Source organism: Protopterus annectens, chromosome 7.part0 (assembly GCF_019279795.1).
Source record: "Protopterus annectens isolate FY-2018-M chromosome 7.part0, PAN1.0, whole genome shotgun sequence".
Lineage (NCBI taxonomy): Eukaryota > Metazoa > Chordata > Ceratodontiformes > Protopteridae > Protopterus > Protopterus annectens.
Window position 1 is genome coordinate 1,120,190,339 of NC_056739.1, and position 27,728 is coordinate 1,120,218,066.

The following is a 27,728-nucleotide window of genomic DNA, read 5'->3' on the forward strand; positions in this document are numbered from 1 at the left end:
CAATATATGCCTTCCCTCCTCTGCCTCTCCTCTCCAAGGTACTCCTAAAGGTCAGACAAGAGAAGCCAAAAATGATACTGATTGCCCCAGACTGGCCATGCCAGCACTGGTACCCAATCCTAAAGAGCTTCTGTCAAGGCCCAGCATGGACATTGCCTCTAATACCTCATTTGCTGACCCAACAGAACAATCAGGTCCTGCACAGCCAACTCAGAACCCTAAATCTGGCTACATGGCGGATAATGTAATCATCCAGAACACACCTCTCTCTAAAGCAGTTATGGATGTTATTTTGGAGACCAGGAGGCCCAGCACCAGAAAATCTTATGCAGACAAATGGAAGAGATTCTACGCTTGGAACCAAGCGCAGGGAATTGACTCGCTTGAACCAAATATTCCTCAGATTTTGCAATACCTAACTGAGATGCTGGACAAAGGCCTATCCTTCTCATCAATTAAGATCCATGCCTCTGCCATTTCAGCTCATTACAATATGGACCCACCTATTTTTTCTCATCCACTGCTAAGACAGTTTCTCACAGGGGCCAAAAACATAAGACCTCCAAGGAGAGCTCCAATACCTACATGGGACCTCAATTTTGTCTTGGAAAAACTCACGCTGCCTCCTTTTGAGCCTGCCAATACAGCAGAGATAAAATACTTGTCATGGAAAACTGCTCTTCTCCTAGCAATAACTTCAGCAAGAAGAGTCTCAGAGTTACAGGCACTAATGGCTGTGGAACCTTTTATTATTTTCCATCAGGACAAGGTTTCTCTAAGGACAAACCCTGCATTTATGCCTAAGGTAGTGTCCAGTGTGGCTTTTAACCAAACCATACATTTGCCTACCTTTTATCCCAACCCACAGAATAAGGGGGAGAGACTTCTGCATACTTTGGACATAGACAGCTACGCTTTTACTTGGACAAGACTAAAGCCTTCAGAAAGACTGAGCAACTCTTAGTGGATATGCTGCAGGTTCCCAAGGGAAAGCCATTTCAAAGCAGACTATTTCAAAATGGATAGGCCACTGCATTTGTTTCTGTTATTCACAACATGGCAAATCAGTGCCCAAGGGCATTAGGCCACATTCTACCAGAGCAGCAGCCACTTCAGCAGCCTTCCTCAGAGGAGTACCAACCAAAGATATTTTGGAGGCTGCAACATGGACTTCAGTGCACACTTTTACAAAGCACTACCATTTACCTCTCTACTCTAAAGTCAGAGCAGGCTTTGCCACTGCAGTTCGGCAGGGCCTCATAACCACTCCAAACTCTATTTAGGCCCAGCCGCCCAACCTCAACTTTGGGATTCAACCCAAGTGTAATGACTGCAACAGTGAAACTCGATGAACATAGTACAGTTGTGTACCTACCATAAATGTAGATGTTCAAGTGTATTCACTGTTGTAGTCCAGGTTACCCTCCCGCCATACCCCTTTTTCTTTGCTGGGACTTACCTGTACCTATCTATTCTATACAACCTATGTGGTGTATTTACTTGTAGATGAGGGTTATGTGCATGCTTTTTTATGATCATAATTTTTACAGCCTACCCTTTTGGGGGCACCTGACATCTGGGGCAAGAAAAACTGAAGAAAATGGCATCAGCTGCATCTTTTATACCCCTGGTGCACTGACGTCAGGGAAGAGGTGACAGCAACTGATGCCGGACCAGGACTTTGGAATTCAGGCCTAATGCGGGTAGCCTGCCAGCAGGATAACCCAAGTGTAATGACTGCAACAGTGAATACACTCAAACATCTACATTTATGGTAGGTACACAACTGCACTTTCCGAGGTCTGTGTGTGCAGACATCACATTTAAGGTCCCTGGTTTATGGCCCTACGTGTGACGTCCCATGCACCTACAGCATCCAGGCTTAAGCTTTTGTATAGGAGCCGACGTTCAGGTTGCCTGAGGTGGGGAATCCCACACTAACAATACTGCAACATGGAAGAGAAGGACATCCTAAGGTTATGGTAAGATTTTATACAACTATTCTTTAACCACCTTAAGTGTATCTGTCTCAGTGCTATGGTTAGTCCTGAAGTCTTACTGGAACAATTATCAGAGATCATAGTCTCTTTGGTAACCTCACCCAAAAAGAGAAGGTTAGAGATAGAATCTTAATTCTACATTGAATTGGGATTAAAAGAATATTTCTTAAGGACCAGAGTTAGCCTCCTTTAAAGGTGGTGAAATCAAATTGGTCCTTAGGAAGATCCTAACGGTATGGTAAATAATACCTGCAGGCAGCATAGAATAAGTTTTTCAGAACCAAGTTCCATATGCCATGCATTTGTGAGCAGAATTGGAACCAGGCCCATGAAGTTTAAAATGTCAGAAGGGAAGAACACATTACAAGAATATTTTTAAGAATTCCTAAAAATGCCAAATAGCACTTATTGAATATGTCAGGAAGTGAAATTCTCTGAAGAACTCCAGTCTTTGTAGAAACAGTCAAGTCATCCTTTCATATTTAAGAGAAGAAAATAGCCAGACAAACTGGACTTTCAATCAGTTTTAAGAACCTAGTCAGTTTGATATGACAAAGATCTCTGTAGACAAAAACAAAACGTATTTCCACAAGATCTCTGATTGGCGTGAATAGTAGCATTCATCCAGTGTAAACCAGTACCCCAGAAGAAGTGTGTGACATTATCTACTTTACAACTTCTATTCTTGCATAAGCTGCAAATGACAGAACTGAGCCATGACTCCGTTGCAGTATAGGGTCCAGTCATACACTATGTATAGTGATCTAATCAAGAGCAGACTTGTTTGAATTGTGTGTTAGGTCACACAAACTAGGGCAAGGTGCCCACACTGTGCTTTCCTAAGAGCTGGTTAAAAATGAGTACTATATCATAGGACCTTAGCATTTGTGAGATTGTTGCAGTCTGCCAGCCCAATGTCAGGAGTTTGTGTGAAGGGAAGTAAAAAGCTGAAATGAACCAATCCACCTAAACTCCACCACCACCCCCTCCACCAAACTTGAGCTGACCACTCACTCCTAGCTAAAACATTGAAGTCTACTGAGTGACCTTTAAAATGGATAGCAGATATATCCAAAACTGGTCACAGTAGAGCCAAATTATCTCATGAGACTCACTGATTCATCATCATTGTTGCAGATATTGAAATCTCCCCAACTAATAATTTAGAGTAGACAGATCAATGAGGGAATAATTGAGTTCCTATAGAAAATAAATCTAGTACTGTGTGAATGATAAACGACAAGAAGACTGTGTTTTTTTATGACACAAGAAATGTGCTGTTGTCTTCATAAGGACCCACTGTCAGCTGAAGGTCAAGCTTAAAATAATTAGACTCTCTCCCTCCTTAATCCTTTCTCATCAAGAGCCCTGTGGAACTGCGAACTGTCTCCAGAGGTTATTGTCATGCCTCATTAAAAAAGCAAGGTCTGCACTGTGCAGCAAATATGAGATAATCCCCGGTATGTTGCAGTTAGATCTCACACTGATGTACAGTGCCCTTTGCTGGGCCAAGAGAACACTAGTCCCAGCTGCTTGCCTTCAAGAGCATGCAGTCTTCCTAGATGTATTCTGGTTAACAGGCAACTGCCTGCAAGATGTTTCATCCCATAGAGTTGCCTTGCAATTCTAATGAGACTACATCTTCCCTGTTTTACAGGAAGGCACAAAGGGGAGAGCAACCTGGATGAATGAAGAATGTGAAGTTTAGGACCCTGCATTAAAAAAAGGCCAGTAAAGAATCGTACTAGTAAGTTAGCAACACCCCAATAAGAAGTGAGAAATTACTTTTAAAATAACTGCAGGCTTAAAAAATATCAAACAAGATGAAAGCATTAACGTGATTAGATGAGTAAGCTAGTATATATTAACAAGTACTAAATTATGTACTCTCAGAAATCTTCTATAAAGATTTATAATACTGTCCAAGAAAAAAATGACCAGAAAATGTCTGTACTCTGATAAATATGCAATTTTACATGAATTGCAGTGGTTGTGGTTTCTTATCTTCTTCACCCTAGTGTTAACTTAATAATCCTTTCTAGAAATATCCAAGATTATTAATATACACTGGAAGCTAAGATCAGGCCACTCTCATATGTTGTCTGATTTTTTTTTTTTAGGTTGTAAAACAAAACATCCACTTCTTGAAAAATCACTCACAGAATGTAGTTGGTGATGACACTCACCTCTACAAAAAATTATAAAATAACCAGCATACATCCTTCTGTAATAAATAGTTTTATTATCTGTAGATTAATCATGAGGGAGAATGCAACATCTCAGCCATGGACTTAATTCACTACCATGGTGATTAATAAATCTAAATTTACTTAACTGCAACACAAACAGATGGCTCCAAAATCAACGTGGCTCCTTAAATTTCTCAATAGTATCTGGTCACAGAATTCATTGTAGAAATAAGTAAAGCAGGAGAGAGTGATCTGGTTTGAACATCAGTTTCTGAGATCACAGTTCAGTAGTCCAGGTCCCCGCAGCAGTTAACAAGGAAGAAGAGTAAGGAAGTACACATTGTGGGTGATTCACAAAGTGAATTACACCAATGCTGCTGCTTGGTTAAAACTAAATTCATTGTTATTCTATAGAATGCTAGGATATTGAATTAATTGGCATTTTAAATAACTTTTTGTTATAATGCAAGTCACATTAACAAGTTACAGTCCCATTAAAGTGTGTTCTGAGAAACTTAAGCTTGTCTTATTTATACACTCATTTAAAAAGTGTATCCTATGTGTATGTGTAGCACCCCAGTATATGATCTACAGAGTTCATTGTCAAGCAACTTGCTCTTCTAGGCACACCCAGACATTTTTGGCAGGAAGTAAATCTTCTCACAGGCCATAAATCTACTGACCATACCTCCTCTCCTATCACCATCCAGACCTCTCAAGGCCAACTCTCAGCCTCTGACTTTCTCAAACAATTCAGCCACCTCCCTAGTACCTCAGCCTATACCTTTCTGCACAACTCACCTAGTCACCCTCCTTTTATCACTTCTTCTATTTTAAGAAAATTACATATAAAGTACTTTTTAGCTTTCTAAAAAAACGTATCCTTTGATGCCCCCACTCCGGTACAGAAAACCTATTCCTTTGGTTTATATCACTCTCCAAAGACTTCCTTATCACACCTCTCTTACATATTTATAACCTCTGCTTAACTCAAAATCCAAGGCCAGGCATATGGAAAACTGCTCTGTTTAATCTCCTTCCCAAACAACCTCAGCCAGTAAATACCTCACACTTCTGCCCTATATCCATCCTCCATACTTAAAAAAAATGAATCTACAAGCAGCTGTCTGCTTACATCCAACAGTACCCCTTCCTCACTCTTAAAAAGCATGGATTCTGGGCTGGCAAGATCATAATGACAGCACTGTGGTCATTTATAGGTGAGACCCTTGTTAACAGGGATAAAGAAAACCTTTCAGGAGCTCTATTCATTGACATTACCAAAGCTTTTGATCTAGTTGTCCACTTTCTGATCCTTTACTCCCTCCAAGAAATCAGGGTTTGCCCCAACACTGCATGGTGCCAACATTTCTCAAACAATAAGTATTTCAGACTCCAAATAGACCCTTCCCTATTACTCTCTGCACCCATTACCATCAAGAGTGCTCCAGGGATCTGTACTCTCCCAACTTTTGTTTTCGGTCTTTATTAAGCTGCCCTCTGATCTTTCTAACCTTCCTGTTGCTCTTTATGCAGATGATGTGGTTATTCTTTGATCTAATCCCTCACATTCAACTATTAAAACCCATCTTTAGTCTGACTTCTACTCCCTTAATTCTTGGCTGAACAACCTTAAGCTACTCCTAAACCCCTATAACATCTCAGATCTCAAATGCACAATAGAAATGACCGCATCCCTTAAATACTTTGGGTTATGTCTAGACCAGTCACATAACTTCCAAACCCACATTGAAAACACCAGGAAAAAGGTCAGTTCTCTTTTATTCTGGTCCTGGAGAATATCTCCCTTTCTGTCCACACCAGCTAAAGTTGCAACAGGCAGAGGAGTCCTTGCTCAACTTGAATACAAGTTCCCCTTCATAGCCACGGCCTCTAAAAAGGAAAAAAAAAAAACTCTTCCATTCTACAGTCCATGGAAAACAAAATCTGTCTATTTTTTTTCCATTTCCTGTCCTCAGGAACACCACTGCATCACTCTCTCCAAGAACAAATGGCTACCAGTCTCCTACAAAGTTGAGCTACTCTTAGGATCTCTTGTTTTCAAACTACTTCAGACAGGTGCCTTTCTATCCCTTGCAGCCAAATTCCATAACAAATCATCCCCTAAATCTCTGCAACATCTCCCAATTAAATCCCTCACTCCAGAACCCCAAACTAAACTGTACTGTATTGACAATTCCATCTCTATTCTCACACTAGAACTGTGGCAGCCCCTTTCCCTTCACCTTAAAGAAGTCTCTTTCCCCACCTTTAGAGCTCAATTCAAAAGGCATCGTGCTTCCTCCTTACCTGCATCCCTTCTACTTTGACCCTCTTTTTCTGAGCTCCTGCTTTTGTCTCATATTTTCTACTAAAATTAATTCAAATTTGATTTTCTACTCTACTGATATTATTTTTATATTGTATCAATTGTCTGTGGGGATTATCTACCTTCTGTGATTACGTAAATTTGTTGTATTCTCTTTTTTTGTGAATCTCTTCACGCGGGGTGTACCTGTAAATGGTCTATAGTGATCAATGTACTGCCTCATTGTGCAAACTAAAATAAATAAATAAGTAAAGAAAGAACATTACTGCTTTTAAGAATCTATTTGCCTGCCAAATTTAGTGTGCTACTGTGATTGGTGATCAGCTATTAAGTGGCATTAGTTGAAAGTATGATTTCAGGTGGTCCACTGGACCTTCTTAGCCTCCCCGGGGCTCAGTTTGACCCATGTTCTGGACCAGTCAGAAGATTGAGGACACTGTTGCAATGTCTTACAGCTGCCTGAGAGTGTGTTCTAACCTCTTCTACCCTAAGGCAGCCTTGTGAGCTCCACAGTGGCTGCCTGTGGGAGGAGAATGCACACTTCTGTACTTGAACAACCTCCTGGTCAAGTGGTATATCTCTTGCAGCATGTAGATGACCATAATAATGCTATTATTGCAGTGAATCTAGACAGCCTCCAAACATCCCCTCCCCTGCCAAGTCCTTCTAGTGCATGTGCCACTTGTCAAACATGTGTTATCTGGGGTACAGTCAGGGCTTTATCCCTCTGCACCATGGGGCCAGTGTTAATTGAAAATCTGATGTTAGGCTGGGCACCTACTTCAGCTGTTTAGTTATATGACATATTTTTATATCTTATGGTTGAGTAGCATTTTTCTTCATACCTTGAGTTAGATAAACTAAAGTTAACATGCATTGCCTCAGAAGTTTATTTGTTGATATATTGTATGTTCTAGATGATGAGGAAGATGTTCCAGATTTGCACTACACATTTCCTATGAAAAGTATTAATTCTGGAAATCTGTAATGATGCTCTCATTCTTTCTTTCTTTTCTAGGTAAATGCGCTTTTGGAGGAGTTTAACCCCCCACTAAAAGATCATCTGCTGCTGGCTTTTAACAATTTACAGATTATTTCATGTCGAGAAATGGATGGTTATCAAAGTAACACTGAGTCTATAAAGATAGAAAAGATGCACATCACCAAAAATCCAACTGATCTCTTTCAGATTCTTCTTTGCTGCCAGGATAAATCACCACCATGGCACTACCTAACAAGTGAGGCAGTACGCCAGCAAGCTCCTATTCTGACTATTCTTGCTGCTTGTCTTAGGGTAAGGCAGCCATGTTACAATAATTTAACTTGCCTACATAAATTTCAGTGCTGTCCTTTGATCAACATAACCGTGCATACATTGCAGCTGTAGTGGAAATGCTCTGCAGTGCAAAATTGCTAGGAATGTTGCTTCATTTATACTGAACATGCAAACTTGCAGCAAAAAAATGAGTTACAGATTGATGAAAAACATTTTTTTCCCTTCTGTCATCAGATGCTAAGTGATGCAAGTTCCATTAAACCATTAAAAAAATCAGTGATGGAAAACTGAAGTTATTCAAAGCTTACAGTTTATGGGTTTTGGTGGAGTTTCTCTTCTGAATCAAACTAATACTGATATTTTACTTTTAGGGTTCTTCGATGTTTACTTAGAGTTTGAATATTTCTTTGCCATCTGAAGTAGTGTTCAGAAAAATCTAAAACTCTTAGGCTTGTTTTATGTATTTGCACACCCTTTTTGGCCCCTGCACCTTCAGGATCCCCCTTTCTTTCTAGTTCATATGTTCTCCTTCATTGTTTCATTGTGAAAGTGCTCTGTTTGATTCCCAAATAATATAGACCTTCCAGGTTTGTCTGTGGTTGCTAGTTCAAAAATCAGCTGTTGTCACTGCTATTATTTCAGCCTTGTAAATCATAACTTTGACAGCAGAAGCGTAAGGTCATCATTAGTGCCATATGGTTAGCATTGATGGATGGGGGCCCACTGCAAGGATGGGCAGATATCCCTCCACAGCTGCAAGGCATAACTGGGAAAGATGGGAATTTAGGGATGTCAAAGCCACATCTCTTTGTATGTTTAGCTGCTTTTATGAGCCTGGTTGTATCTGTGGTTACCTCCATTCTTTCACTAGCAGAGTTGATATTATCTAGTAAGTGTTTGCTATGTATTTATTTATTTTTATAATGATTGTGTAATAATTTTGTAGTCTGTTTCCACTCTTCATTCTCATATGTGTGAAGTACCCTTATAGAACCAGATCTTGTGATTGAGGCCTAGACGTAACTGCCAGGGTAAGCAGTCGTTTCTAAAAAGTGTAAGTAGTGGATCTTTATATCTCCTGAATGTACTTCTTTTGTTCAAAGGATGGACTTCCTTAGTCATTCTACTGAGACTAAAGTCATACCAGAAGGGACTGAGACAGTCTCTACAGTCTCCTGAGCAACCTTTTTTTTTTCTTGAGTCTTTGAGCTTCCTTCTCTCTCTGTGCTGGATTAACTCATCCTGTTCAGCATAGGGTAGAAAATGGCTGCGCAAGTTCATGAAAGCATGACTCAGCATTTCATTTTGATGCCAGATTCAAGTCCTGCATTGGCCTCACAGCAGTTTATGCCATGCTCAACGTGTACCTCTCATTAGCTATCACCTTTGATGGTTTTTGTGTGCTTCCTGTTACCCTTCTGTCTCAGGGAAAGACAGGCACAAGAGTTAGTTTAAAGTTAAGTCCACCCTTGATTCTCATCAGAAGTTGCAGCATTTCACCACTCTCCCTTCAGAAGACTATGTACAGGTCTGCTCTTTGTATTAGTGATCTCTTAAGTACTTAGCCCATGCTTCCAGACATAACAAGCCATAGACAATCATATGTGCAGTTTGACATAGATCAGTGGGAAGATGTAGAAAAATATCCCAAATGGTGTCTGTTATAAAGGTTTTTCATAATCTTTTATACCATGGATGTGGCAGAAAGTTAAGACCGTGGCCATTGGCACCAGTGGTGCAATATAGCTTAGGCTGTCATCAGCCAATGAGCAGCTGTGGTAGGCTCTAGAAGTTCCTTATAGGTTAAACGGCAAGTCTTTCACAAAATGAGATCCTCAAAGTAATACATCACCCTGCAAGAAGACTTCTTCCAGGTCTGTCCCTCAGTAATCTTAATTGTCTTTCTCAGGCTAATCAGCTAGGAAGGCTTGATAGGCTGTTCTTTCAGGTTCTTTCCACCTTGGGAAAACCTTCAGTCAAATCAGGTGGGTTCTGGACTTTAAAAAAAAAACAAAAAACATAACTCTAATGTAGAATTGCACAGGCCATGCTTAGCTTGTCTTTCTGAGATAGTTGTGTCAGAAGAGCTACTGGTGCAGTCACTTTCACTACCAGTTTCACGAGGTATTGAAACTGTTCTGCCAGAGAAATAAACTGAGGGGTCTTATTTTGCCTTTTTTTCTGATCCCCATGACTTTGAGAGGAGTGTACACCATTTGATTCTGTATCTAGGTGACTTGAAGATAGCATTTCTCTTGCTTCTGTGTCTGCTGTCCTTACTTATGAGTTGTAAGCCATGCACTGGTGGCTTCATTTATCCCCAGTACTGGATATTACTTTTTCTGCCAGTTTGGCATGGATTATCTGGGTTGCCAGTAATGAGCACTAGTCCATAACCTGTCGACTAACCATATTAGATATTAGATAATTTGAGCTAGCAATGTGAAAATGAGCACATAGTGTATTTCATTTTGTCTTGCATTTCTTGTAACACTGCTGTGCTTGAATAATTTAATATGCCCTTGCATCTTTAGAAGACGTTAGTGTTAGAAGCTTAAGTAGCTTCTAATTTCTTTGATGACAGAAATATGCCAGACTGTATCTCTGGTGCAAATTATGTTTTTAAAATCAAACCATTTTAAGTATTTTAGCATTCCACTAGAGGCTCAGAATGTATTGTCGCTTATATTAGAGGATTACCCTAGTCAATTGGATACAGAGGAACGTGATGATTTGGCATCAGTTCCCATTATGACTTTGAGCTGGTTGCTGTGGTGTTCTTAAAAGTGAATTCTGTCTTGATACTTACTTTAAATAAGCAGTTTGGTAGAAAAATAGTTCTTGCTTGCTTCTTTTATACTAGTTGACTCTGATAGTAGAGAAGCTGGTTGTTTACGTTGATGGGGAAATATGTGGGGAAAAATAGGTTGATGCTCTTGAAATCCTCCAATTTAGTGTATTTTTGAGATTAGGGTGGTCAGTTTGAGTGGAAATTGAGATATGATCGATTCTTACTCTACTTTTGTTTCTGCTGTCCCCAACTCCTTTGCACACAAACGGTGAATTTCTAAGGAGGCTATTTTTCACTTGCCCAAAAATGCCCATCAAGATGTTATGTTAATTGAGAGTTTTTATCTTGCATTCGATAATTGGACTCACTACTTCATATCCTTCTCTAATTGTGTTGAAATGGCTGATACAAAATCTGGAGAAAATGTAGTTGATACTTTTTTGTGTCCAGACAGGGGACACTAAGGTATTTGAATTGTTATGAATGAAAATGCATTCTGCCGGTTTTCTGAGTGGTAATGCTTTGAACCTGAACTTTATATTTGTGGTTTTGTACCAAAGCAATGTGATCCACTAAACTACTGCGTTGTTGTAGGACATGACTGTTTGTGATGAAGGGAAAAAGGTGAATAAGGCTTTAAATACGGCAGTAAGTTTACTCTTCTCCTTCACCACTTGTCCTAAAGTGCCTGTTATGTTTGCAGCATATTGTAAATTTGCAGTGTGTGGTGTTTTGTGTAGGAGACAGGTATGATTTAAATGGAAGACTTGTCACTAGGAATTAAATTAGCAAGTTTAATTGTTTTGATGGCAGAAGTTAGTGCTTTACTTTTGCACTGCAAATACATTTTTCCAAGTTACTTCATTACTGCTGACTGTTTTGCTCAGTTTGAGGCAAAAAGTTTCCTCAAAGGTCAGTCCTTTCAAGGGAAAACTTTTTGGAAGGTTTACTCTCAACGGGTAGTGGAAGATTCCTGGAATTAGAAGTTGTGCATGTCTGAAGCCCCCCCACCACCCAATGTGCCAACTGAGACAGTTTTAATAAATGACTGCTTCACTTATTGCATTCTCCCTGAATAAGGGGTTTCTCATCTTCCTCAGCACAATTTCTTATTTATGAATTGTAAAGGTTGTCACAGCAAAAACTGTCAAATTTTTCAACAAGCCTAAGGTAATTTTTGCAGATTCATTGCTTTTGGCAGTAGTGATGGGTTACATGATAGAGTTTTGCATTAAACCCTCCTCAAATAATTCTGAAAGCATTCAGATCTCGTCTGTCAAGGGCCACTCCTTTTCTGAAGACAATTATATTAAAAAAATTCATAAAGGTGGTCCCTTTTTTCAATCAAAAGTAAAGACTGTTCTTCTTGATTCATTCTTGTTTTTAAAGCATGAACGTTAGTGGAAACTGTTCTTGGATTTCTCCATCCTGTGCAAGGCTCAGAGTTTGAAATTCCAGGATGGTAATAGTTCAGGCACTGATTTCCCTCATTTTTTTAACACCAATATCACTTAAGACCGTAGACATACATAGATTAGTAGAAAAGAAAATAAATATTAACATTTTTTTAATTTACACACATTATACATTACATCTTCTCATTCTTTGTAACTGCCACCTTTCAGTCCAGCATTACAAGAAATCACTCAGTTCCTGCCTTCTTTTAAACCTCACTCCTACTCGTGAACATTAGACTGTATGTATTGTTCCAATTAATTCCATTTATTTCTTTGTAAATTGCTCCTTCCCTTTTCTAAAAAGATCTTACTTCCAGTTAGTTTACAATATTCAGTTATTCTAATACAGTTGGTTTAGATTTTGGTTTCCATTTTCTAGTAATTGTTTTTGGCAGCCAATGGTATTACACTTAATTGTCTAGGCAATTCAGATCTTGTGTCCAAGCTAAAAAGAATAATTTCCCTGGTTACAGCCATTTGTTCTCCCCAAGTGAATCTGACAAGAGTACTCTGCATGGATTTTTTAAACCTGCCAACTCATTACAATTCCCAAAGTACGTTCCCAGTTTCCTCTTTCTTTCCGTATCACATCTCCAACATTTGCTGTCTACTTGAGGAAAAATTATTTGAATTCTGCTAACAGTATAAAAATACCTGTGCAAACACTTTCAAGCAAAAATCCTAGACCTTCTGTATTTTGTTACATACTTGGCAGCCATATATGTTTCCCATTCTTCCCTTGTAAATTGCTTTTCCACTCTCTCTTCCTAATCTGTTCTAACCTTCTCTGATTGATTCTTATATTTATCAGCCAGTATTTTATATTACTTGGTAATTATCCCCTTTTCAATTGCAGCTTGTGCTCTAGGCTCAACTAAAAATGTGCCAGAGCAGGTTTTCACTTAGGACTCCCATGTCCCTTTCTTTTTCTGTATATTATGATACTAATCCCCGATAGGGAAGGCAGTCACTAACCTGCAGTTGAAACTTCTTAATGGCCTCAATACACTCTATTACTTTCCCCTCTCTAGTTATTTGCTGCCAGTATCTTGGTTACTTTGCCAGTTTTCTCTAGTAAACTCCAGCCCCCTATTGCCTGTTTTCTATACTCCTACTTGCAATCATCCCTATCGATAAAAATCTGTGTTCTCCATCCATGTGCATTAGTCATCAGAATACTTTAACTTTATGAATCTAATATTTTGTATGGTGGTGGTGATTTTCCTTAACAATTTGCATCCAAAACCCCACTCTGCCCCTATTTCTTGAACTCCCCCACCCCCTGCTACATTATTATTCTTTTCCACTTTGAATTGTAACCTTTTGCTTCTGTTATGTATAGGAGCTTTAACTGGTGTCAGAAATATCCCTTCAAATCAGTTAATCCTAAAACACATTATTCTGTTGGGATGATAAACATGTCTCACTTAACGCAGGCTCTCTATCCCTCCAGATAAATTCATTCAACTCTTTGTTAATTATTGTCCACAACTTTTCCTTTGGTTGATAAAAATATGCCTGACCTGTATAAAAAAAAACTAAAGGGATTAGAAACATTTTCACTGCTTTTATCTTACTGTCCATATCTATCCAGTTTCTCAGTTTTTGTATTACATTTTGTTTAGTCTCTTCCCACATATCTTTAGCTGCCAGTACAGAAGCCGTTTTAATCGCTACTCCTAAATACTTCATGTTATGTCCCAATGAATATGGGTTTTACTAAACCAAGTCATGAGTGGATGCAGAATTTATGTCTATAGCCTTTGTTTTATCTTCATTAATTTTATTTCCTGAAAAGACTTGAAACTGTATCAAAATGTTCCACAACACTGACATGTCGTATTCTGGATTTATCAAGTACAAAATAATATTAACTGCAAATAAAGCCAACTTTTCTTGATTACCATATGAATTAATTTCTGAGTCCCTTATTTTCTTTGCCAGTGGCTGTAAATGTAAAGCAGTTAAAAGGGAAAGAGGACACCCCTGCCTGGTTCCAGTATTCAGACACAAGTTATCAGAGAGGAACCCTCCCACTTTAAATCTTGACTCCGGCCCATCATGTATCCTCCTAATTAACCTAAGTATTGTATTAGAGAATCCAAATGCTTCCCTTGTCCTTCTCATAAAACCCCAGCTTATTCTGTCAAATGCTTTCTTTGCATTAAGACCCACAAACAACAGCAGTATTTTCTTATGTTCTGCTTTTCCCTGGATCATCATTGCTCTATTAATGTTGCTAAATGTTTGCCTTCCCTCCACAAAACTCCATTTATCCACATTTATCAAGTTTTGCAACACTTTTGACTTTCTTTTAGCTCATATAGACATAAGCACTTTATAATTATGGTTCAAAATTGAAATGGGGCCTATATGAGGATGGGTCTGATGGGCCTTTACCCTCTCTGCTAATTGGTCTTTCCCCTTCTTTACAATACTTTTAAACAAAGTCTTCAGATCTTTATTGCTTTCTTCCCTCCAAATCTCGCATCTTCCTCAGGAATATAGAATGCCATCTGTTCCTGGAGACTTCCATGCAGATTGACTATACATCACCATTTTTATCTCATCTCCTCCTATCTTAACTATTAGTTTTGGAGTCTCACCTTCCTTTGATACTAGCATAATTATGTCTTCCATAAATATTTCCATTTGTGCTTGCTTTTGGTTTCCACATTACTCTGCTTTATACAGATTTTCGCAAAAAAATTCCAAAATATCTCTAATATTTCTGTAGGATCTGCCATTATTTTCCTTGTCATAGGCTCCCTAGGTTTGGTGACAACCCCTTCTACTTTCTGTTGTTTAAATCACTGCTCTAAGAGTTGTTCTAAAATTTTTTTTATCAAAAATAGTTGCTTAGCAGCAATCTTTTTAAACTAATGAATATTATCCAAATGCTCCCTTATTTTCTCTGCAGCATTCTGCATTTGTTGTTTATCTTGTTCTGTCAGATTCCATTTATTCTGCAGCACTTTACCTTTGTCAGCCTCTTTAAGTAATTCCTATTAAGAAATTTCCATCTTCCCTAATAACTCTCAAAAAATTTCCACTACCCATTCCTTAAATTCCTCTCTTTTTAACGGGTAGGTAGGAAGGCACCAGAGTCTTGTTTTTACTTTATTACCCTGCATTTTTATCTTAGTTTTTATTGGTGCATGATCTGAAATGGTTATTGGATGTGTTTTGAGGCTTTCAGTTAAATTCACATGTTCCCGTGAAATATTTCTGTGTAGATTAGCCCAGTTATTTTACCTTGATAATAACATGCAAATTCTCCCCGAGTTTCTACTACCAAATTTACATCATCTGTACCAAATATTTTCCTAATTTTCTTCAGAAGTCTACCTTTTTTTGTTATACATTCTCTTCTAGGTCTCCTGATACATCCTCATTGTTGAAAATGAAGTGCCACTCCCTACCTCTAAATAATCTCTCCTGAAAGCTGATTATGCCTCCTAAGGTTTTTTTAAACTCCATAGTAGCAGTTTTTGGTGGAATATAAATACATTCCAGCATAATCCTCCCCCCTTGCTATGGCCCCTTACTATCACAGATCTACCTTTTTTTCATCTTCTATCAGTATTGGAGCCCCTCTGGCAATTAGTATTATTACTCACTTTTCCTTTGTCCTGATAATCTGCTGAGTATTCATTCTTCATTAAATTCATGTGCTCATTTTTTTCCAAATCTGTTTCACGCAGCATTGCTATTTGCACTCTGTATTTCTTGCTGTAATTCAGTACTCTCAGCTTTTTTGCATGTACCTGTAAAGCCATTTACATTCCAAGATACTATGGATAGAGTAGCCATTGTGATAGCAAACTTTTATTCCCATTTATACATGACAGTCTTTGAATGTGCATTTCCAACTTTTGTGTGACACACAGACATTAATGTTTGTCAGGATTACCTTCCATACAGTTGATCCTTCACATCTCTATTTGAATTCATGTCACATTTCTCAAGACTTTTTGCTTTAATGAAAATCCTCAACCAAAAAAAAAAAACAAATGCATTTTTATAACATTCCCATCCCCTATGAACTTAGAACAAACACACACGACTGTGTATATTTTTAACAAATTATGTTAGATAAGGACAGTTGCCCTAAATTAACAGGGACACTGTAACCTAATCTAAAGTTAAGGTTACCGGTGTAAAGCATTTTACAGCCTGTGTTTCCACTTTCACTGATTGCTGTCTGTCCTATTTCTATTACCCTCCCAGATGTGAAAAACAGAGTGTATGCTTTCAGAAAATATTCTTTTTAGCCCTAAAAAGTACACTGACAACCTTTAAATAAAACTAAATTATACAGTCTTCTATTAAATGCATTAGCATTAAGGGTGCTGGGGGAGGCTACTATCTCTTATTCACTTTTCATAATATTAAACGTTTTTCACTGAACTGCTTGTCATTGTACTTTTAAATTTTGCATTTCCCTCTGTAAAGAATGCTCAGAACTCTGAAAATTAATTGCTTGCACCTGCAGACAGTTTATTTCCATATAGAAGTAGTCAGTGATGAAAAAGAAAAACAGATAAACTGCAGTTGCTTGAGGAATCTTTTTATAACTTTCATTCAGTTTATCGAAATCCCCGGGGTAGCTGCCTTCAGCTACAGACTTCTTGCCTGTTACTGTGAACATGTGCTAATGGGGGAAAAACAAGCTAGTATCTTTGCAGGTGAAAGCAGCTTAGCATTTTTCATGACTTTCATCATTTACTTTTAAAACTAATTTCTTACAAAAACATTGTTTGTAGCTTAAGTGAAGGACAATCTAGGCATCCACCCTTGGAGACAAAAAAGCAAGGGAAATTAACATTTTAGCTCTAAATATAATCAATATACTCTTGCACCCAACCCCCACTCCAGCAGCCCTAACCACAACATTATATTAACTTACTTGTTTCTGTTCAGTATTTATTCCCTTGTTTATACTGCAAAGTCTATACTTCTTGCAATTAAAACAGTACTTGTTTTACTTTAATATCTTTAATACATAGAACAGTCACTGTAAGTACTGTTTCCACTCACATTTCGAATAATCTTGAATGCACTCTATACAAAACTTCTTTACAGTATAACACACAGTTTATATTATGAAATGGCGTATACAAATACTAAAAAGAGCAAAAATTATTTTAATTAACAGTTACATTTTCCCCTTTAGTGTCCTCCTAAACATTAATGATGTAATGTGGGGTGTATGCTTTATGGTTCACCCATACGTTTAACAAAGTCAACTAAACCAAAGTCCAGTCTTTTCTCGGCCATTTTTATTTGCAAACCATATTCTACCAATGCAATTTATGCTTTATAATATCACATTTATTCACTAATTTCATTGTTATTGGAACTGTCTCAGGTTCCCTGCAGATGTCTACTACTCAGATATCCAGCAGGCCCATAGCACCCACCCTATATCAGGCTATTCCTGAGCAGTAAATCTCGTTGGCTCAAGAGTTTTGTTTCTAGATTTTACAGAACATGCAGCCAAGCTGTGATCCCTCTGCATCTGGTGTTCACTGTGATAAAAGAAAGAGAGAAGAGAGAGAGAGCCCTGTCCTAAGGCAACAGCGGATCTTGGTAAAGTCTTGCTTGAAAATGTCAGTGTGTGCAGGGAGAGATCTGGCGATAATAACACAGAAAGTTTTTTGTATATTGTAGGCAAACTGACATACTGTGTAATAAGGCAAACAACTTTGAGTTCAAGTCTTACCATTTTTTGTTGTTGTGTTGAGCTGTTAGGAGCTTATTTAAAGAGTGGGCATCTTCAAAAAGAAATAAGTAAGTAGAATAGAAAACATTAATTGTAGATTTTCCAAATGTATCTGTGGTCTTGAAGGACACTGACACAAAGAAAGACATGTTTTAAAATTTTTATAACATTGGTAATATGCACCTGAATGGTAATCTATTTTTTATATTAGTCATGTAAGGATCATTACCTATGATTACTTGTTTAGTTATACTGGACTTGCAAAAACATACTCTACAGAGCAGTTGAAAGATGCTTCCTTAAGTGAAAGAGAACTGTGAAATCTGAAAGTAGCATTAAATATTAGTTCTTAGAGAAGGGGCTGAGAGAATAGAATAATGTATATGCTGCAGTATCCATAACATGAAGAAGTCTGCTTCTGGTTGACACATATGTCCGGCAGTTATACCAAAGTTAAAATGCTACTGCGAAAGTACTTGTGATGGCTCACATCCCACAGCATATGTCTGCCATAAACAGACGTCTGGTATAAAGTGGACATCAGCACGCACCAACCTCAAAACTGTTCTGCCGCCTGTTTGACTCCAGCACTCTTTGGAAAGTTGCTTTTGTGCTTGTTAGTGCTTCAGATAAGTACCCCATAAGGTTTTTTGTTATATAAATTGTTACTGTGCTGTTTCTTGTGAGTTAATGTCAGCTAGGAAGGGCAGTTGTCAGTGTGGAAGGCAGATTCCACATAAAGACACCCACAAGCTCTCTTTATACCTAGAACATGATCATACAGCTTGTGTTATTTGCAAGGCCTTCATCCCTAAAACCCATAGGAGCCGTCTCTCTTCCCTTAGGTTGTACTGAGAAAACAAACAACTTAAGCGCCTAGTAAGGGATATGTACCAGAGGTCGGGACCTTTGGAAGAGCCACAACCCAAGAAGGCCAAGAAACCTCAGTCTGACCCTACGGCTGCTCCCTCTATTCCAGGCATTTCTCCTGAGGCCAGTGAAGGCCCAGAGGCCACTTGGAAACTACAGAATCTCCTTTGGGTACCTTGGGGGAAGCCGTCATGGAGTCTGTTAGCATGTCCGAGAGAGACACGCAGGCATCCGAACTGGTCGCCAAGGGGGAAATCACAATTTATTTCTGAAGGCCCACATGGGGTTATTCAGATAGTGGTTCAAGAAGACATTCTTTCGGATGTTGTGGAATGTCATCTGACGTCTGGCCCTCCTACTCTTAAGCATATGTTGGAGGCTGCTAAGAAGAAGAAGAAGGGGAAAAAAAACATATTTCTTCTGGCCAGCGAGCTATACCTTCTGACCAAAACCCTGACTGGCAGGCCTTTACTCAAGGCCTTTTTAATGCCTTTATGGCCTTACGCCAACCTTCAGCTCCTGTACAGGCCCTACCCTGCTCCACTCCTGGGAAATGGCCTGTGGAAGAAGTTTCCTCTGAGGAGGAAGACTCTTCTGGAGATGAGTCTTTAACTTACTCTTCACAGATTGCTTCTCCTCTGGGGTATGCTTCCCCAGAGAAGGAGTCTAATGGCACAGATTCTCTTGGGGAGGGCATTACATTTGGTGAGACCATTGTGCAGATGAAGGATTTTTTCAGCTGGGACTGCTGTCAGGTCTCTGAGACCCAGAAAGAGGTATTATGACCTCTTGCAAATGGAGTCCCGTAACCCCTCTGCCATTCCCCCTGTCCTGCCTGCTTTTTTTGGACACATTTTCTGCTGTTTCCAAGTCCCCAGACTGCCAACCTCCAGCCCCTAAATGCCGTGATAGATTCTACAAAGTGCCTAAGGATGCTAAGTTCTTTTTAAGCTCCATCGGCTGACCCCTCTACCATTTCTGTAGCTGCAGATAAGACGTCTAAGCTGTTACCCTCCACTTCTTTGCTTCCCTCTGATAAGAAGAGTAAAGTTACGGAGTGGTTGGGCAAAAATGTTTATATGGCTGCCACTCTGGCTTTCAGAGCCATGAATTACCAAACCTTATTCTTACGGCAGATGCTATGAGAAACTCATTTCAGAACTACCAGATACGCCTAACAAGGCCAAAATATCTAGTATTCTTAAATCCTGCAACCAGGTTAGTAGTCACTCCATCAAATGTAGTTACAATGCTGTGAAGGCCTCAGCCACAGAAGTTGCATCAGGGTCTGTCTTAAGGAGGTATTCATGGCTTAGGTTGCAGCCTTTGCCAGGTGATATTAAAGCCAAGCTCATGGATACACCTTTAAACAACAAGGCCTTATTTTTGGCTCTGCAGCTGCAGAGCTCTTTAAAGCCCTTCAGGAAAAAGAGAAGGCGCTACAAGATCTTAGGCACATTTTTGTTTCTACTGTTCCCTGCTTCAAGAGGAATTTTCTAGCTAGGGCTATCTTTGTAAGAAATGCCTCTAAGTATCACACTCCCAAGCAGAAAAAGGAAACTAGGAAGCAAGCACCCACTAGATCCTCCCCTTCTATGCACTCTCAAAAGCAGCCCTTTCAGGCAAAACCTGGTAGCCTGTAACTTCTTCTTTCGGCTTTTCCCGGTTTGGGGTCGCCACAGCGGATCACCTGTCCGCTCATGATTGGCAGTGGAGTTTCTCTGCTCCTCTCTCTCCGCCTATCCCTGTCCATCCCAGCTTAGAAACAGTTAACCCAGGACTCTTAGGTCCTCTCCGTTATCGAGCAAGGCTATTTCATGGTGTGGGAATCCAGGCTAACCTTCAGAGGTATTCCACAACCCCCCACCCCGCAACAAAATGCCTTTCTTTTGGCCCGTCCTGCTTTCCTTGATATCCCAGGGAAACCATGCAAGCGATGCCTCCAAATCTCAAGGGAAAAGGGTCTACTCCAGGATGTTTCTAGTCCCCAGGAGAGAAGGCCCCTGGAGGCCTATTTTAGATTTGTTTAATCTAAACACCTTTCTAAAGGTCCCTACCTTTCGTATGCTGATTCTCCCTACACCCCTACCCCCGATTCTCTCTCAGGCATACATGGTGTAATTGGACATAAAAGATGCCTATCTTCACATTCCTATTCATTAACGTTTCAGGAAATTTCTATGGTTCTCTGTGGATTCTTTTCACTTTCAGTTCTGTGCTTTGCATTTGGTCTTTCTATGGCCCCCAGAGTGTTCACAAAATGTTTAGCCCCAGTCATAGCCTTCTGCAGAATGCAGGGTATTCAAATATTCCCTTACCTGGATGAACTCCTCATCTAGGCTTCATCCCCAGAGTTGGTGGAGGAACACTTAGACTACACCATATCCCTTCTGAGGGGTCTGGGGTTTACTTATAAACTTTCAGAAATCTACTCTGACCCCTTCCCAGGACCATGTTTCCTGAGCTGCAGAATTCTCACAGTCCAAATGATGGCTTGCCTACCTCCAGAACAAATCCTGTCTCTCACCACTTACTTTCAGGAACTAATTCTACAATTTATGACTACCAGAGAGTTCCTACGACTCCTGATATTCATGGCTTCCACTATCCACATGGTACTCTTGACAAGGCTACACATGAGGAAATGTCAGTGGTTCCCAAGGACAGTCTGGAAACAACACCTCCACCCTCTGGAATTTATGGTTCCACTTTTGCCCTGATTTTCAAAAGAACTAAAGTGGTGGATTTCACCGGTTACAAAGAATCCAAGCCTTCCCCTCCAACCTTTTCCCCCCAGTCAAGATCTGTTAGACATGGGCTGGGGTGCCACCTTTGGGAACTGGAGGGGGAGAGATGTTTGGAACCCCCCTCTTCAATTAAGGGAGCATATCAACATTAAAGAAATGAGGTTCAGATGTTTGCTTTAAAACTTTTCAAGCCCAGAATCTTATTAGGAGTGCTGAGATGGTTCACAGACAACACCACAATCCTCTGGTACATCAGCAAGGAGGAAGGGACAAAGTCCTATAGCCTTTGCAGATTGGCTCTGTATGCCTGGGAGATTGCTCAACAGAGTCACATTTCTCTACAAACTGTTTACATCCCATCAATTCAGAATGTGATGGCAGATTCACTAAGCAGGTCCATGACTCAGTCTCATGAATGAATGTTAAACAGGGATGTGTTCCTGGACCTGGTCCATCAATAGGGTACTCCACAGGTAGATCTGTTTGTCTCCCCCATGAAAAGACAGCTTCCCAAAACTTGTATCAGGATTCACTCCCCTGGGACATGGAAGGTGGACGCTCTTTCCTTTTCCTGGAAGGAGGTGTTTGTGTATGCATTCCCCCCTTCCCTCTGATTCAGAAAGTTCTGCTGAAAATTCAGAAAGAACAACTAAAAATCTTTTGGCCAAGACAGCATTGGTTCCCCCTTCATCATCTAGCCAAGGGCAGTCACCACAGGTTACACCTCAGGATGGACCTACTCACACAGGACAAGGGAACTTTAATGCACCCTGAAATATCCACCCTAAACCTAATTCTGTGGGTGATAGGGTTTGATTCCCTTTAGACTCCTTTACACTGAGGACGTGCTACAGGTTCTGCAGGAGGCCAGAAAATCCTATCTATCCAAGTGAAAGAGGTTTTCTGTCTGGTGTCTAAAAAACAACTTGCAACCAGTGTCTGTGGAGCTGCCAGTGGTACTGTCTTACCTGTGTGAACTAATGAAAAGTGCTTTGTCATATTCTTCCATTAAGGCACCTTTATCTGCCATCTCAGCATGTTTGCCCTTGACTCCTCCTTTAGCGTCCAGGTTGGAAGGTAAGTTGTTCCCGAAAGGAGTTCTACACATCAGACTACCAAGGAAACCAATTCCTCCACCATGGTATCTCAACTTTGTGTTGGAAAAGCTTATCTTAGCTCCTTTTGAGCCAGCTAAGACCTCTTTTCTACAACATTGTATGTGGAAAACTGTATTCCTGGTGGCTATTACCTCAGCCAGAAGGGTTTCTGAACTGCAAGCCCTCATGGCATCTTCTCCTTTTACTATCTTCATTGGGACAGGGTATCCCTACGTACCAACCCATCCTTCAATGCCCAAGGTAGTGAATGAGCTTTCACTGAATCAGGCCATCAACCTCCCTACCTTTTTCCCATCTCCACAATCCTCTAGTGAAAGTATCCTTCACAATTTAGATGTGCACAGACAGCTCAGATATTATTTGGCCAAGATCAAGTCCATCCATAAGTCTAATAGGCTTTTTATCTCCTGTCAACCTGCCCTGGGACATCCTGTTTCCAAGCAAACTATTTCCTCCTGGATTTCAAAAGCCATTTCCTTCTGTTACACCGCAAATGGGAAGCATCATCCTTATCCAGTTAAGGCACGTTCTACTAGAGCTGTGTCTTCTTCTGAGGCCGTCTTTAAAGGTTTGGATACAGCTTCTATTTTAGAGGCAGCTACATGGTCATCTGTTTACACTTTTACCAAACACTACAAATTTGTTATTATTTCCAGGTCCTGATCAGGATTTGCTAGGGCTATTCTGCATGGATTTGTGGAAGATGTCTCTGCTCCTCCTGCCAATCCCTCTTATGCATGAGCTTTGGCATTCTCCTTCATGTTATGGATACTGCAGCATATGAATAGAAGGACAATGAATAGTTGTGTAAAATCTTGCCATAACCATAGATGTCCTTCTCTTCTATATGCTACAGTATAGTTTCCTCCCTGCCTTCCCCCGATACTTGCCTGACTCCTGAATACTCACTTCTTTCGGGCTGGTGCTTGGTGGCATTCTGTTCTGAGGTAGGTGTGTGCTGATGTCCGCTTTATACCCAACGTCCGTTTAAGGCTGACGTACGCTGTGTGATGCGGGCCGTCACACATACCTTCGCAGTAGCATTTTAACTTTGGTATAATGGCCAGATGTACAAGTCAACCAGAGGCAGAGACTCCCTCATGATGTCCTTCAAGAATGCAACTGCAGTCATAACATATGGGTTGTCCTGCCTCAGGCAGCCCTCGGTCGGCCGGATTCCAAAGTCTGGGTCCGACGTCGGCTGATGTCGCATTTCTCTCCGACGTCAGAGCGGCTGGAGTACATAAGCATCAGCCGACGCCATTTTCTTCAGTCTTTCTTGCCGCGCGGTGCCCGAAGCAGAAGCAGTTCGCAAGTGCCGGTCGGTCAGCTCCTGTATTCTTCGAATCCAAAGTCATCAAAAAAGCTAAGTACCCCGTTTGGGACCTTTCTTGCCTCAGCCGATGTCAGAAATTACTGAAAAAGTTAACAATTGTCTGTCTTGTGGTAAACAAATACCACATAAGGATTTCCACTCTTACTGTCTTCCTTGCCTTGGCCCAGACCACAACGTCTCGGCCTGTGTCACCTGTGCTCGCTTCAATAAGCGCACTCTTAGGCGCCGGGCGGAGTTCGCTGAAGACTTTTTTGGCGATAAATTTGCTTATACAATGCCGTCGGAACTTCCGACATCGCAGACTCCTAAGAAACGAAAAGACCGGGACAGACATCCTCGGCCCGCGTCTTCCACCGACTCCATGCCAAAACCAACCACGAGTGCTCCAGTTCCCCCTGAGATGGTTATCTCACCGCTCCGAACCGAAGACACCGCTTTACCGACACCTCCGATACCGGAGACCACACCGACGCCAGTTATAGATTTTCCTCCGGATACTGAAACCGAGGAAATGCCAGAGACCATTGCTGTAGATAAGGTGACTCCACGTGGAGCTGCTAGGCCTCCTATGGCCATGTCTATTAAGGCCTACACACGTGCTAAGGCAGCCAGCAAGACCAAGCACCTTACTGTTAAGGCCTTACCTCAGCCTACTCCAGAAACACAAATCATGACTATGGCCGCAGACTTAATTTCCATGATTAGAGGTTCACAGGCCCATCCTGAGAGAGGATCCCAGCCTCCTCCTGATAAGAGGCCCCGGGCTGAACCCTCTGACCCTATCCCTTCAGATGAAGATTCTGAGGACTCTGTTCACTCCGATGGCCAGGAAGAGCCCTTCCAGACCTATGAGGACTCGGATGCAGAGGATTCCATACCCTCGGCCTCCCCTCCTGAGGATATTTCTTTTGGGGAAGTTCTGCATACCATGAGGGAACATTTTAAGTGGCAAGGCCAGGAATATTCTGATTCCAGAAAGCGCCTTCGAACCTTCCTTAAAAAGCCCCAACACAGGCCCTTGGCTATACCTCCTGTGCTTGATGTTTTGGATGACCTATACTTTGACTCCAGTGTTACCCCTGATACTCTTCCTCCTGCCCCAGCCAAGCCAGACAGATATTATAGGGTCCCAGAAACACATTCTCATTTCTTTAGGGCCCATGCTGTTGATTTAGAAACTATTTCTCAGGGACCTAAAGGGGTTTTAGCATCCACCTCCAAAAATCCCTTGCCTTCCAACAGGGAAGCTAGGTCATTAGAGAGATGGGGGAAAAAGGTCTACACCTCCACTACTTTATCTATGAGAGCTCTGAATTGCCTCTTTCATATGTTTCAATATCAGGATTTCCTGTTAGATGATTTACAGAAAACATTGGCCTCTCCTGAACCTTTAGACAGGAAGTATTTGCAGGAAGCTGTACATAATTCTCAGCAAGTCAGCAATCACTTTCTGCAGTGTGGATATGATGCATTGGAAGCTTCATGTAGGGCAGCTATGACAGGGGCGGTCATTCGTAGACATGCATGGTTAAAAGAACAACCTCTACCAGATCATGTTAAGGCAAAGCTTCTTGATGCACCTTTGGAAAAGAACAAGCTTTTTGGTACTAATGCTAAAGATGTGTTAAAGTCCATCGAGGAAAAAGCAAAATCAGTTCAGACGGTCAAAGATTTCCTCCAGGTTCAGCCACCCAGATTCAGCAGGAATTGGCCTTCCAAAAACTGGTCCTTTCCTAATCCTGAAAGATTTCAAAGGGGTAAAAACAGACGTGGCCGAGGAAGAGGACAATACAGAGGTTCTTACAGGGGACTACAATGGCAGCCAGCAAACCAAAGAAGTGACACAGGGGTCTCCCCTGCCCCACAGGGACAATCTCAGTGACTTTCCTCTACTTCCGCTGACCAAGGAGCAAATAGAAGCTCCCTTGGGCGGAAAATTATCTCTGTTTTCAGAAATTGGCACAGATTGACAAAGGACAAATGGATTTTGGACATTATATACCAAGGTTACAGGTTCCACTTTCATACCTTACCAAGAAAACAAGGCATGCCAAACCTACCACAAAACCAGAGGGCAGAGGCTATCAAGCAAATTTCTCTGCTTGCTCAGATCAAAGCAATAGAAAGAGTTCCACAACAAGAACAAGGCCAGGGGTTTTACTCAAGACTGTTCCTTGTTCCAAGAAAAGAAACTCAATGGAGACCAATACTGGATTTGTCTGCATTAAACACTTTTCTCATAGTACCAAAGTTCAAAATGCTGACTCTACAGCAACTCCTTCCCATGCTGGGCAAGGGGTCTTGGCTGATTACTCTGGACCTCAAGGAGGCATACCTGCATGTCCCTATCAGACACAGCTGCAGAAGATACCTCAGATTTCTTGCAGGGCCAGAGCATTATCAATTCTCAGCATTGCCATTTGGCTTATCTACTGCGCCCAGAGTATTTACAAAATGCCTGGCTTCAGTAATTGCTCATTGCAGGCTCCAGGGGATCCAAATTTACCCATACCTGGATGACTGCCTCATACAAGCGGACGACAAATTGATTTTGACAAGAAACTTGAACTATGTCATACAACTGCTACAGGCTCTGGGATACACAGTCAACTTCAAAAAGTCAAGACTTCAGCCATCCCAGCAATTAACCTTCTTAGGAGCCAATCTAGACACAGCCTCTCAAATGGCTTACCTGACAGAAGACAAGCAAGAGAAGTTAACTCATTATTTCAAAGGTTTGGCAAAACGCACCCAGATGACTGCAAGGGGACTCCTACAGGCCCTGGGTTACATGGCATCCTGCATTCTTCTGGTTCCATTAGCAAAACTACACATGCGAAAGCTTCAATGGTACCTAAAAAGCCTATGGTCTCAGCACAGCAACAACCTAGAGACAACCATACCGCTCATTCCATGCTTACAAAAGGAATTCCTATGGTGGGCCTCGGTAAGCCAGGCAAACACAGGTATGTCATTAAAAAAACCTCAGATAACATAGACCATGACCACAGATGCCTCAGACCTTGGATGGGGGGCGCACATTGAGGGCAGATGTATACAAGGACAATGGTCTCCAAAGGAAACACATCTGCATATAAACCAAAAGGAAATGCTGGCAGTAATGCATGCCATCGAGGCCTTTCGACAACAACTGCAGCAAGGCCATCTACTGATACGGACAGACAACACCACTGTGATGTGGTACATAAACAAGCAAGGGGGCACCCATTCCTACCCCCTTTGCAGACTGACAATGAATCTTTGGGAAGAATCACTGAGCCTAAACATACAGTTGCAATCCCAGTTTGTTCCAGGCAAAGACAATGTGCTGGCGGACAGCCTAAGCAGGAATTTCATAGATCCACACGAGTGGAGGTTACATCCGAAAATCTTCACACAACTCACCTCAACATGGGGCAGGCCAGAAGTAGACCTATTTGCCTCCCACCTCAACCATCATCTACAAAAATTCTGTTCAAGGACATACCATCCACAAGCTTGGAAGATAGATGCTCTTTCATTCAACTGGAACTTTCTAAAAATCTATGCATTCCCACCTCTGCCACTGATGACCACAGTATTACTAAAGATCAAAGCAGAGAGGCCCAAGGGGATCCTAATAGCTCCAGACTGGCCAAGACAACACTGGTACCCACTACTACGGAGTATATGTCACAACAAAAAGTGGGCCCTTCCACAATGGCCCCTACTTTTGACTCGACACCACTTCAAAACAGTGCATCCAAATCTTCAGACACTGCAGCTAACAGCCTGGGAGATCCCATGAATAACCTCAATCTATCTCTCTCCAAGGAAGTTCAGCGAATATTAACAGAAGCTCGAAGACCATCCACCAGAAAGGTTTACTTAGCAAAATGGAAGAGATTCAG

General features: G+C 41.0%; 1 protein-coding gene across 1 annotated transcript in view; it reads left to right on the forward strand.

The window, feature by feature from the left end:
- Positions 1–27,728, forward strand: part of SPG11 (SPG11 vesicle trafficking associated, spatacsin) — a 2,547,571-nt gene that overhangs the window by 1,683,639 nt on the left and 836,204 nt on the right. The window contains exon 25 of the mRNA XM_044077700.1: positions 7,537–7,812. Within this exon, the coding sequence (XP_043933635.1) occupies positions 7,537–7,812 (276 nt within the window). The remainder of the gene's footprint in view (positions 1–7,536; positions 7,813–27,728) is intronic.